The sequence below is a fragment of the Pipistrellus kuhlii genome, unplaced genomic scaffold (assembly GCF_014108245.1).
Source record: "Pipistrellus kuhlii isolate mPipKuh1 unplaced genomic scaffold, mPipKuh1.p scaffold_m20_p_3, whole genome shotgun sequence".
Classification (NCBI taxonomy): domain Eukaryota; kingdom Metazoa; phylum Chordata; class Mammalia; order Chiroptera; family Vespertilionidae; genus Pipistrellus; species Pipistrellus kuhlii.
The window spans coordinates 49345562-49358294 of NW_023425529.1; the positions used below are offsets into that span (position 1 = coordinate 49345562).

General features: G+C 42.6%; 1 protein-coding gene across 5 annotated transcripts; it reads left to right on the plus strand.

The window, feature by feature from the left end:
- Positions 1-336: 336 nt before the first annotated feature.
- TSFM (Ts translation elongation factor, mitochondrial) lies at positions 337-12219 on the plus strand. 5 transcript variants are annotated; one of them, XM_036458124.2, is made up of 6 exons: positions 337-495; positions 747-917; positions 1480-1608; positions 2745-2867; positions 8959-9046; positions 11656-12219. In XM_036458124.2, the coding sequence occupies exons 1-6, from the start codon at positions 439-441 to the stop codon at positions 12060-12062; spliced, it is 975 nt and encodes a 324-aa protein (XP_036314017.1). In that variant the 5' UTR covers positions 337-438; the 3' UTR covers positions 12063-12219. The 5 variants fall into 5 exon arrangements, with proteins under 5 accessions (XP_036314017.1, XP_036314018.1, XP_036314015.1 ...); XM_036458125.2 differs by having other exon boundaries at positions 352-495; positions 768-917; XM_036458122.2 differs by having other exon boundaries at positions 377-546.
- The last annotated feature ends 514 nt before the right edge of the window (positions 12220-12733 follow it).

Below are 12733 nucleotides of genomic sequence, written 5' to 3' on the forward strand. Positions count from 1 at the left end.
ATTTATTTAGTGTTCAATAAGTATTTTGCTCATTCAACAAATACTTATTGAGTTTGTTGAAGAGACCATGCCCCTGCCTTTCCCAGGTGACCGCTGGCAAATTTCTGAACCCAACCACCTAACTCCTAATTTTGTCTTGATTCATAAATGGATAATAAATATGAAAGAGCATTGGAAATAAAGAAACAAATTGTTACCACGTGTCTTGTATTGTTATTTTGGGACGACTTTGTCTCACGGTTTCCTATTTCACTTGGGGGGTAGCAATTCCGTTCTCAGTAAGCCCAGAGGGGGAGGCAAGTGTGCGCCCTCCGGCCAGCAGGTGGCGGCATCCCCGTTCGGCACATCCCGGCGGAGAGGTTTGGCCCTGCCGCCGCGCCGTAGGCCTGTGGCCTCACCAGTGCGCCAGCCCCCCGGGAGCGTGCGGCGGCCGGAGAGATGTCGCTGCTGCGGTCAATGCGTGTCTGTCTGGTCGCGCGGACCGGGAGCTGCCCGGTGAGGGGTCTCGGCCCCCGCACCGACCTGCTTTCCTTGCGGGTCTCCCGGGTACCCAACTGCCAACCCCTTTTCAGACTCCACCCCAACCTTTCCCCACCTCCTCGCCTCTTGGTCCGGCTTCCGCACGCTGCCGTCTCCCATCCCCGGGCCCCACCCCTTCTTCAGGTCACCTCGCTGCGGGCATGCTTTCGGTCCCCGGAACACCTCGCTGAGTTCTACTCCTCATCCCTTTTTCTCGCCTCCTCCAGGCAGGGCCCCTTCCGCTGCAGTCGCCTCAGCCATGGCACGCCTTTCACGCAGGGCACTGGCTGTCCTCGGCCTCCAGCAAGGAGCTCCTCATGAAGTTGCGGCGGAAAACGGGCTATTCTTTTGTGAACTGCAAGAAAGCGCTGGAGACTTGCGGCGGGGACCTCAAACAGGTGTGCGGGGGCGGGGCAGGGCACCGGGAGGGGCACTGGGCGCATCTCCGTCTCTTAGGGAGGTCGGACTTCTGTCCAGTGTCTCCTAACGCCGACCTCTAGGTAGATTTGACTTAAATGACAGCCTCAGCCGTTGACTCAGTCCTATTAGCAATTGATCATGATCCCAGGCTTAACAAACCTTACACTTGCAAAACGGCATTGCTGTTTGCTGCTGCTGAAAGTTGCAAGGGCTTGCGTGAGCTTTGGAGTCAGATGCACCCACACGCTACCCCTGTGACCTTGGGCATCTCAGTCTTTCAGAGTGGCATCGTTCTTGTAAATATAGTGACAGTATTACTATCTGCCCCATAGGGGTGTGGTGAGGGCTAAGTTTATCCAACGCACCAGGCACAATGCTGGTGTTTGGCATGTAGCCAAAAGGCTGCCATAGATTACTTCAGTTTCTCTTACGGATTGAAGGGAAGCAGGAAGAGTCAGGGGACCTGGACATAGTTTAGAGCCTGGTTTAGTTCTAAATTCTGTGACTTTGTCATCTGCCCTTTTCCTTTCCAATTTGTAGGCGGAGAGCTGGCTTCATGAGAAGGCCCAGAAGGAGGGCTGGAGCAAAGCTGCCAAGCTCCATGGGAGGAAGACCAAAGAAGGTCTGATTGGGCTGCTGCAGGAAGGAAACTCCACCGTCTTAGTTGAGGTGAGATGTCCAGAATTCCAAATACCAGGAACAGCTGCCCCTTCAGTGTACGGCTCTGTGGTAGACTGTTGGCATTCTGAAAAAATAGGTGTTTGAGAGCCGTAAAGGGTAGTTGAATGAAATCCATGGGACCACAGTTATAGCTGTATATTCATTTAAGTATAGAAATGCACAGGTGTGTTGATGAGAAAAGGCCTAGCAGTCTAGAGTATTACTCCTAAATGCCACTTCATTTATTTCATTAACATTTTTTTAAAAAAATATATATTTTATTGATTTTTTACAGAGAGGAAGGGAGAGAGATAGAGAGCTAGAAACGTCGACGAGAGAGAAACATCGACCAGCTGCCTCCTGCACACCCCCTACTGGGGATGTGCCCGCAAGCAACGTACATGCCCCTGTCCGGAATCGAACCTGGGACCTTTCAGTCCGCAGACCGACGCTCTACCACTGAGCCAAACCAGTTTCGGCTATTTCATTAACTTTGTTGAGGGGACTGGCAAATTTCTGGGTTCCAAAATTTGCCAGAGGTCACCTGGGAAAGATAGGGGCATGGTCCCTTATACCTGTAGCCTTATACCTTATCACTGATTGTTTCCTGGAACAGTTTGATTTTAAAGCTAGGAATTATATTAATTAGTTGATGGATAGAGAGTAGCTGTTTTAGAATTTGGGGGCCACAATTAATGAAGAATCAGATTTGGATCAGAGTGGGATTAGAGTTTAGAGTGAGAGAAGGAGATAAATAAGCTGATAACAAAACTGGTTTGTAGTTGGAGGAGGCTGGAGAATCAGTTGATTAAGGAATGGAGTTTGGCATGCTGGTGTTTGGCATGTAGCCATAGGCTGCCATACTTCAGTTTCTCTTATGGGATTGAAGGGAATTGAGTCTTTTGGGGACATTGTGGACCATCTTCTGAATGTTCAAGTCATTGCTAAGAGATGCTGCGGGAATCACTTATTCAGCTTTTGTCCTCAGCTAGGAGAGGAACTGCAGATTTAAAGTTCTGGGTTCATTTGTTTCTGCTTTGTTCTACAGATTGTTCTGTCAATACCTTGGTTTACTCTCAACCCGAAGGCAATTTTGGAAACTATAAGTAACTAGCTTACACAGCAACATCAATTTGTTCCTACAGGTAAACTGTGAGACAGATTTTGTTGCAAGAAACCTAAAATTTCAACAATTGGTCCAGCAAGTGGCCCTCGGAACCATGTTGCATTGTCAGAGCCTAAAGGACCAACTTTCCACTTACAGTAAAGTGAGTTTTGGGGTCTCCAATGTGTTGTCTCTAACATGCTGGATTGTTCCACTCTGCCTCCCCTTTTTGGAGTCTTTGTTGTTTACTTTTTCAGGCAGTCTCATGTCTCCCTTCTTGTCTCTGCTTAAATGTTATCTCTTTGGAGAGGAGTACCCTTTCTCCTGTGGCTCTGTCCACTTCACTTATTTCGTTAACATTTTTTGTTACAGTGCTTATGTATTACATTTTTATTTACTTGTGTGTGCCTGTCTTTCCCAACAGAACACAAGCTTCGAGAGGCAGGGGATTTGTCTTTTCACTGCTATGTCTCTGGTGAAAGAGAGGAGGGCCCAGACTTACTGAGGCTCAGTAAATCTGTATGAAATGAATGAATGAATGCCAGTGGGTGCAGTCAGTCAGGTCAGGTATTCAGAAATCTGACCTGAGGAAAGGATTTAAAAAATATATATTTTGTTGATTTTTTACAAAGGAAGAGAGAGGGATAGGGAGTTAGAAACATCGATGAGAGAGAAACATCGATCAGCTGGGATGTGCCCGCAACTAAGGTACATGCTCTTGACCGGAATCGAACCCGGGACCTTTCTGCAGGCCAACACTCTATCCACTGAGCCAAACCGGTTTCGGCAAGGATTCTTAAATAAAGATATTGGAGCTTTGGCCTATGTGGCTCAATGGGTTGGACGTCGACCCATGCACCAAGACAGACATTGGTTATAGGCTCAATTCCTGGTCAGGGCACATGCCTGAGCTTCTTGTCTCGATTCCTAGTAGGGAACGTGCAGGAGGCAGCAGGTTGATGTTCCACTCTCACACCAATGTTTCTGTAAATACTTTCTTTTTCCTTTTTCTTCCTCTCTCTCTAAAAACAACAAAAAAGATATTGGAGAAGGCATAATTTAGAAGAATAAAGTTATTTTTGTTCATAGAAGGATCAAGGAAGAAATGACATATTTGCTTTTGATCCGAGCTTATTTGCCTTTGATTCAAGGCAAAAATAAACCAGCTGCTTGCATAAGTTTTTAAAAATTTAGTACTACAATTTTTCTCTTTCAATTTATCCTTTTCTTGAGATCTCATGGTAAATGCTGATTGTTACTGACATTAAATAGTCACATTATATGGAAAATTGCATTGAGATTATTGTTTAGAATTGTATTGAGTAGATGAATCACTTAAACTATAAATTCTAATCTTGACTTTGCCATTGATTCTATTTGTAACCCTGAGCCATTCACTTACTTTACTGTGTTTCTGTTTCATTAACTGTAATAAGAGACTTTGGTTCCTTTAGCTTGATTTCCTTTTATTATTATCAGTGCAATTTTTAGTTATCATCTGTTCCATTTCCTTTCTTTATCTTTCATTACATTTACTTTTTCTTTTTAAAATATATTTTTATTGATTTCAGAGAGAAAGGGAGAGAGAGAGAGAGAAACATCCGTCATGAGAGAGAATTGATTGACTTCCTTCTGCATGTCCCACACTGGGGATCGAGCCGCAACCTGGGCATATGCTCTGACAGAGAATCGAACTGTGACCTCCTGGTTCATGGGTCAACAGTCAACCACTGAGCCGCATCAGCCAGACTACACTGACGTTTTTGAAGAGTACAGGACAGTTTTGTAGAATGTCCTTTATTTGGGTTTGATGTTTTCTTACTTAGACTCACAATATGGATTTTTGTAAGAATAGGAAACAAATCATCCTGCATTTTCCTCAGAACATCACCCTAGGAGGTACATAGTAACTGTTGGTCCCATTCTTTATGCTACAATAATTTTGATTTCTCAGTTAAGGTAGTTTTTGCTAGATTTCTCCACTGTGGGTGACCATGTTCCTCTTTGTAATTAACAACTTATCTCTATGGGAGATTCCTTGAGACTGTATAAACATCCACCTTCCAAAAAACTTTTGCCTAGCCTGTGGTTGAGCATTGACCTCTGAACCAGGAAATCACGGTTTGATTTCTGATAGGGGCACATGCCCAGATTGTGGGCTCAATCTCCAGTGTGGGGCATAGAGGAGGTAGCCAATCAATGATTCCCTGTTGTCATTGATGTTTCTGTCTCCCTACCCTTCTCCCTCCATCTCTGAAATAAATAAAAATGTATTTAAACCAATAACACACACAAATAACTTTTGTCTAATAGTTTTAGCATCCATTGATGATACTTGGCAGATCAGTTATTATTACCGTGTTTCCCCAAAAATAAGACATACTCCAAAAATAAGACTTAGCGCATGGAAAGATAAGACATCCCCTGAAAATAAGACCTAGTGCAACTTTGGGAGAAAAAATTAATATAAGACACTGCCTTATTTTCAGGGAAACAGGGTATGATGTTGCATGAGGGTAATTTTTTTTAACTCATAATTTGTTTTATATATATTAATTTTGTTAGTGGGCATTCTACTGTAAGAAACTTCTCCCTTTGTTTAGTACAACATTGATTCACAGATTCTTACTTTATACAGCAAGCTACAATCATTATATAATTATTTATTTATACACTAGAGGCCCAGTGCATGAAGCTTCATGCAAGAATGGGCCTTCCTTCCCCTGGTTGCTGGAGCCTCCTTTCAGTCTTCCCACGTTGCCCAGAGGCCTGGAGTGGCTGGGTTGGTGCGGAATGCCTGCGTTGTTGCCCCGCCCCGGCCACTTGGCACCTGTGTATGCAATTTAACCGCAATCTTTGTTGGGTTGATTTGCATATTCAGTCCTGATTGGCTGGTGGGTGTTGCAAAGGTACGGTCAATTAGCTTGTTACTCTTTTATTAAGTAGATTTATTTTTGATGGATTCCGTGCCTGCTAACTCATTTCAGATCTCTCAGTGGTTCCACAGTAAGGAAATCTGTTAAATCTAGCATTTCCCAAGCATCTTTGATTGTAGCAATTATTAACATCCAATCAAATATGAAGATCTATAATTACAAAAACATTGTCCTGCTGTTATGGTTCCATCACTTAGCTAGAAATTTGCTTAGTGTTATTTACCTCTCACTAAAAAGGGAAAGAAAAAAAAAGGCAACAGAAAATATTCCTGCTTTGTTTAGACTTTGGAAAAGTTTGAATAGCACTATAAAAATGCTTGGAGGTGAAAATGTTTGAAAGGTTAATAGTCTCAAAAGAATTTGGGTGTCTTGGCATTTGATAGCTGAGTGGGGAGTTCAAAATGTAAATCAAGAGGTGTTTTTTTGTTTTGTTTTTTTAATATATTTTATTGATTTTGTACAGAGAGGAAGGGAGAGAGAGGGAGCTAGAAACATTGATGAGAGAGAGTCATCGATCAGCTGCCTCCTGCACCCCCCCCACTGGGGATATGCCCGCAACCAAGGCACATGCCCTTGACCGGAATCGAACCCGGGACCTTTCAGTCCCCAAGCTGATGCTCTATCCATTGAGCCAAACCGGTCCCGGCTCAAGAGGGTTTTTTAAGCATTATTTATTTTGATGTTCAAATTATTCCTAGACTTGGCCAATGTAAGGCAAACCTGTGCAGGCTGGCTCCATTGTCCTTCAATATATCCTCAGTATTTTATGAGTGTTTCTTTACTTTTTTGGCATTCAAGATATTCTGGACTTACCTGTGTCCTACTTTCCTTGCTTCAAACATGGAATTGTTTACTTCTCTAAGGAATCCTGATCCCTTTTAATGGAGAATAGTTTTGAGAAGCCAAGAGCTAGGTATATTTATTTCTACTGAGATGTCATTGTTGCTCCATTCTTTTAGCAGACAGGACGTGTGTGTGTGTGTGTGTGTGTGTGTGTGTGTGTGTGTGTGTGTGAAGATTAGAATTTACAGTTCAATTCCAGTCCTGCACCACAGTGTTCTTCCTTTTCTTCCCCCATCCTGTCATTTTATCTTCCCTCTCTCATAGTGAGTACATCGGCTCTTAGCAACTTTGATATGTTTACTTATTTACTCGATGTTACAATGCACACCAAGTTGTTCCAGAGTTACTATTACCTGACCACTGCAAATAACAAACTTGCTAAGGAGTTCAAGATTTCTTTGATGTTCTTTTGTCTTTACATTGAAGTTATGTGGTCAAAGAACTGTATTGAAAGTTACTTGGATTATTCACATACACACACACACCTATGAGGTTATGTTGTTCATTTGAAATACAGTTAGAAACTTAGGTTTCCTTTTAGTCAATTTTCATTTTGACTCCAAAACCTTGTTAATTTAATTTTTGAATGTGTAACACATTAACAAGGTTCTGAAAGTTATCTCTCTATCTTTCTCTCTCTCTCTCTCTCTCTCTCTCTCTCTCTCTCTCTCTCTCTCTCTCTCTCTCCCTCCCTCCCTCCCTCCCTCTCCCTCTCCCTCTCCCTCTCTCTCTCTCACACACACACACACACACACACACACATCTTACTGTCTCTTGTCTCCTTTCTACCCCATTTCCTATCCACTCCTATAGATAATGAACTTTATTGATTTATGGTTATCCTTTATGTCTTGTCACAAAAAAAGCATATTTATACAAATACCTCTTACACACCCTGGCTGGTTTGTCTCAGTGGATAGAATGTTGGCCTGTGGGCTGGGACCGGTTTGGCTCAGTGGATGGAGCATCGGCCTGCAGACTGAAGGGTCCCGGGTTCGATTCCGGTCAAGGGCATGTACCTTGGTTGCGGGCACATCCCCTGTGGGGGGTGTGCAAGAGGCGGCTGGTTGATGTTTCTCTCTCATCGACGTTTCTAACTCTCTGTCCCTCTCAATTCCTCTCTGTGTAAAATCAATAAAATAAAAAAAATAAAAAATAAAAAAAAAGAATGTTGGCCTGTGGACTAAGGGTACCGGGTTCGATTCTGGTCAAGGGCACATGCCCGGGTTACAGGCTCGATCCCCAGTAGGGGGTGTGCAGGAAGCAGTCAATTGATGATTCTCTCATCACTGATATTTCTACCTTTCTCTCCTCCTTTCCACTGTGAAATCAATAAAAATATATATTTAAAAAAAGAATTTAAAAAACAACAACAACAAAATACCTTTTATACAACTGGTAGTATAATTTGTATGTACGCTTTAAATTTATTTTTTTCATTTAATATAGCTAGAAATACTCCATAGCAGCTTATGCAGCTCTCCTTTTTTTCTTTTTTCAGTTGCATAGTCTACCATTGTACGGCTGAGCTATGGTTGATTCAACCAGTCTTCTCTTAGGTTTAGGCAGTTAGGCTGTTTCCAGTGTTTTATGATTAGACATAATCGCTCACTGATTATATACACTCATTGTTGGAAGTGTATTGCCAGGGTAAATTCCTAGAAATAGGATTGTATGTTTGTGAGCTTTTGTCCAGTTCTCCTCCTTTGAATTTTTAACATGCATTCAAGCAAACCTTTTTATTTTGTTAATCCTCATCTAAGGATATTTTTCCATTTATTTTTTTTTTTTAGAGAGAGTGAAAGGGAGGGGAGAGATAAAGAGAGAGAAACATCAATGTGAGAGAGACACATTGATTGGTTCTTCCTGCATGCACCCCTACTGGGGCCAGGGATCGAGCTTGCAACTGAGGTTCATACCCTTGACCTGATGGAGCCTCGACTCTTCAGTCTATGGGCCAATGCTCTATCCACTGAGCTGAACTGGCTAGGATTCACAAACCTTTTAAGCTTTAAAACGTTGTGATTGATATGAAAATATTATTCCTGCTATCTGGGAAACTGCATTTTAAGAAGTTAGGCCAGCTCGGCCGGTGTGGCTCAGTTGGTTGAGCTTTGTGCCATGCACCAGCAGGTTTGCGGCTAGACCCCTGGAAGGGGCTGTACAGGAGACAGCCAGCTGATGTTCTGCTCTCACATAGATGTTTCTCTCCCTCTCTAAAAAAGATCTTTTTTAAAAAAGAAAAAGGGCTAGAAGATAGGAGTGGGGTTGAATTGGGGTAATGGAGTGGTGGAATAAAATATTTATAAAACTGGAACTCTGTCAATTTTTAACATCCTTGGCTTAATGAAAATATCATCTATATTTAGTTGTCTTATGTCATTTTCTGAGAAATAAGCTATATTTGCCTGGTTTTTGATAATTTGAGTAGTACAAAACTGATTGATGTTTGTTTTGTGTGTGTGTGTGCACTAGGGCTTCTTGAATTCCTCTGAGCTCTCTGAACTTCCCTTTGGGCCTGAGAGGAAAGGCTCTCTCAAGGATCAGCTGGCCTTAGCAATTGGTGAGTATTTGTAAGGATTCTGGAAGCTAGAAATTAAGAACTGGATCTCTTGGTGTCTTTGGTATTCCTCCAAATCTAGATGAAGAATTACCAGCACGTGTGCCTGAAAGGATCAGATACTATGAACGTGCTCGGTGGATTGTGTTAGACATTAGGGAGCAGTAGGCCTGAGAAGCTCACACTCTTCTGAAAAGAACCATCACCACGCGCTCGCCAGCTGTTAACCCGGGGAAATGGGGTTCCAGTTTCATCAGAATTTTAAAGCTTCTTTAAAAGAATTTAGATTTGAATACAAAAATCTCAGTTTTTATGTGTTTGCAATTAATAAAATTATTTGTAAACTTGAATGCATCATTGTTCTGACAAAACAAGCATGTCTTTAGGCAGAGATGGCCTTGTGACATCTGTTGACTACTCTGGGGAAATAATATATCAAAAGTCATTTCATCTTTATAAAGGGACCCAGGAAAATTTAGGGCCATCATTTTTAGGAATTTGGTTTCTCTTTAAAGATTTTTATTTCTGTTAATTTTAATTTTAATTTTTTTAAAGGTGATTCTTTTTTTTAATATATTTTATTGATTTTTAAAATTTTTATTTTATTGATTTTTTACAGAGAGGAAGGGAGAGAGATAGTTAGAAACATCGATGAGAGAAAATCATCGGTCGGCTGCCTCCCGCACGCCGCCTACTGGGGATGTGCCCGCAACCAAGGTACATGCCCTTGACCGGAATTGAACCTGGGACCTTTGAGTCCGCAGACCAATGCTCTATCACTTAGCCAAACCGGTTTCAGCGGTTTTGGTTTCTCTTTTAAAAACATCGGATCCTGAACTTGTGAAGGTACAGTCTCTCAGAGCCCACGGCTGTAGGAACCAGGTCTGGATCACTGTGGTGGGACTGGTGGGGATTTTACTTTTTTCCTAGGTGTCCTTGATGGTGGGAGGGAAGTAAGGCTGGAGTTAGAGCTTGCTGGGAATTTATTGCTCATCTTACATTTCCAGTCAGGACATCAGTTTCTGTCAGGTTGTCTTGAAGTATGTATAACGTTTCAGTGAGTCATAGATGAGAAGCCAGGCAGACAGCCATTTATGGAGCTAATTAAGAAATTCTGGAAGAACTTAACAGCCTCTTGTTAATTTCTGGGAATTGACTATTGGATTGAATTAACTATTGTGTAAGATTCTTTCTGGTTTCTGGATACTCCCTTTTACGACTTTTAGATATAACTTATGGCTAATTCAGGGATATTTATCCTGACCCCTTTGTTTATTTTTTTACCCCTCCCAACCTTTTGGCTTATTTGGACTTTTCGTAGAGGGTAAAGCATCCTAAGAAAAAGGGGAAAACTGAAATCCATTTTGGTTCTCATAAGGGCCTCTTAAAATGTCATTTTTAAGAAATTTTGTTTTGATGAGAGGAAGTTGAGACTATGAGATGACACAGGGTTTTGGATTTTCTGGGGCTTTTAGGTGTGGACTTTTCCCTGATACAGTGGATAATCCGGAGTTGTCTATGTCAGTTATGGTGGCACTTGGGAGGGGTGGTAATATGGTGGGAAAAAAACACTTAATTGCTTTGGATCTGGGTTTTAATTCCAGTCTGCCATGTATTAACTATGTGACCTTGTGCTGGTAGGTTACTTACTAGTAAGTTGTATAAGCCTATGTTTAAAACAGTAGCCAGCATCTGAGTGCTCACTATGTAATAAGTGCTTTTATATGTATTATTTATTTCTCCCAGTAATCTTGCTTTCAGGTTTTTAAGTGGTATCTCCATTTTATACATGAAACAACTAAGGCTTGATAAATTAGTAAATGGAGTTATATCATTAAGTTACTTTCCTAGGTCATATACCTGGTAAGAGGCAGAACTGAGACCTGAGTCCAGGATCTGTATGACACCATAGCTTATCTTTTAAGTCTTTATTTGTAAATAATGGAGGATTATTATTATGATTTTTTTACAGAGAGGGAGAGGGATAGAGAGTCAGAAACATCAGTGAGAGAGAAACATCCATCAGCTGCCTCCTGCACATCTCCCACTGGGGATGTGCTCACAACCAAGGCACATGCCCCTGACCGGAACGAAACCCAGGACCCCTCAGTCCACAGGCCGACTCTCTATCCACTGAGCCAAACCAGTTTCAACAAGGATATTTTTTCCATTGAATTTTAGAGAGGGAGGGAGAGAGGGAGGGTTGGGGAGAAGAGAGAGAAACATCAATGTGAAAGAGACACATGGATTGGTTGCCTCCCGCACTCACCCCAACTGGAGCTGTGTGTCTTCTTAACCGGAATCGAACCTGAGATCCTTCAGTGTGTAGGCTGATGCTCTAACCATTGGGCAACCGGCCAGTGCATAGCCTATGTTTTCAAATTTAGCCTGCCTGGCACATAGTTGGCGTTCCATAAAGGTATTCTCTGTGTTCCCCACCTCCCTGCACACACCTTTTCCTTTTTAAACTGAAAATGGTAGCTCCCTCTTACAGCATATCCACAGTATAAATGCCAAAGACTGTCTCCCAAATTGGCCATTTCTTTGTGTATTTGGTACTACAATAGGCATCGTATTCTGGAAGCGTGCTTTTTGTTTTTGCTTTTTTATAGGGAAACTGGGAGAAAACATGACTCTTAAACGAGCTGCTTGGGTGAAGGTGCCCAACGGGTTCTATGTTGGCTCCTATGTCCATGGAACCATGCACAGCCCCTCCCTCCACAACCTGGTGCTGGGGAAGTACGGGGCCCTGGTCATCTGCGAGATATCCGAGTGGAAAGCAAACCTGGAAGAACTCGGCCGCCGCCTCGGGCAGCATGTGGTAGGCATGGCCCCTCTCTCTGTTGGCTCCCTGGACGATGAGCCTGGGGGAGAGACAGAAACCAAGATGCTGTCCCAGCCGTACTTGCTGGACCCCTCGATCACGTTGGGACAGTATGTGCAGCCCCAGGGCGTGTCTGTGGTGGACTTTGTGCGGTTCGAATGTGGAGAAGAGGGGGAGGCGGCAGAGGCTGAATAGGCTCCAGAGGCTTTAGGCCCAGGAGGAAACTGGTTCTGGTTCTGGGCTTTATTACAAAAAGCAGTTCTTTCTTAAGCCTCATCAAACCCAGGATTTGTTTTATAATGAAATTATACATCATGAATAAAGTTATTAAATAAAATTGTTACATAATAAAGAGAGTAGAATCTTTTCCTTGTTTGCGTAACGCTGGGTTCAGCTTTTGTGTGTCTTAGAAAACAAGTGGGCCTTATTGAAGTGTCTGACAGTCTCTGGGAAAAGAGGCATCCACGTGCTCCCTTCTTCATAGATTTATAAAGGTGTCCCTAAAACTTCTAACCCATTCTGTCTTACTTGTGTGACATGGAAGTCTCTTGCGATGCTTCGGACTGTGCCTCCATCCTGGAACTCCCCGTTACATGACTCCTGCCACAGGTTCTTTCGGAAATGTTGACTCAAACCGAGAGTTGTCTGGAAATGTGGTTCATTTGTTGATGTCTGTAGTGTGCTTTGAAGGCTCTCTGCAGTGGCATTCACACTGGTTCTGGCCTCATTACTGAAATTAATAACACATGACCCTAGTTTTCTGTTGGATAATGGAGTTTCCTGGACAGCTGTAAGGCAGCTTTTGGCATTCTTGTGCCAAAAACGGGAATCACAGTGGTCCAGTGATCTAGAGAGCTCAACCAACA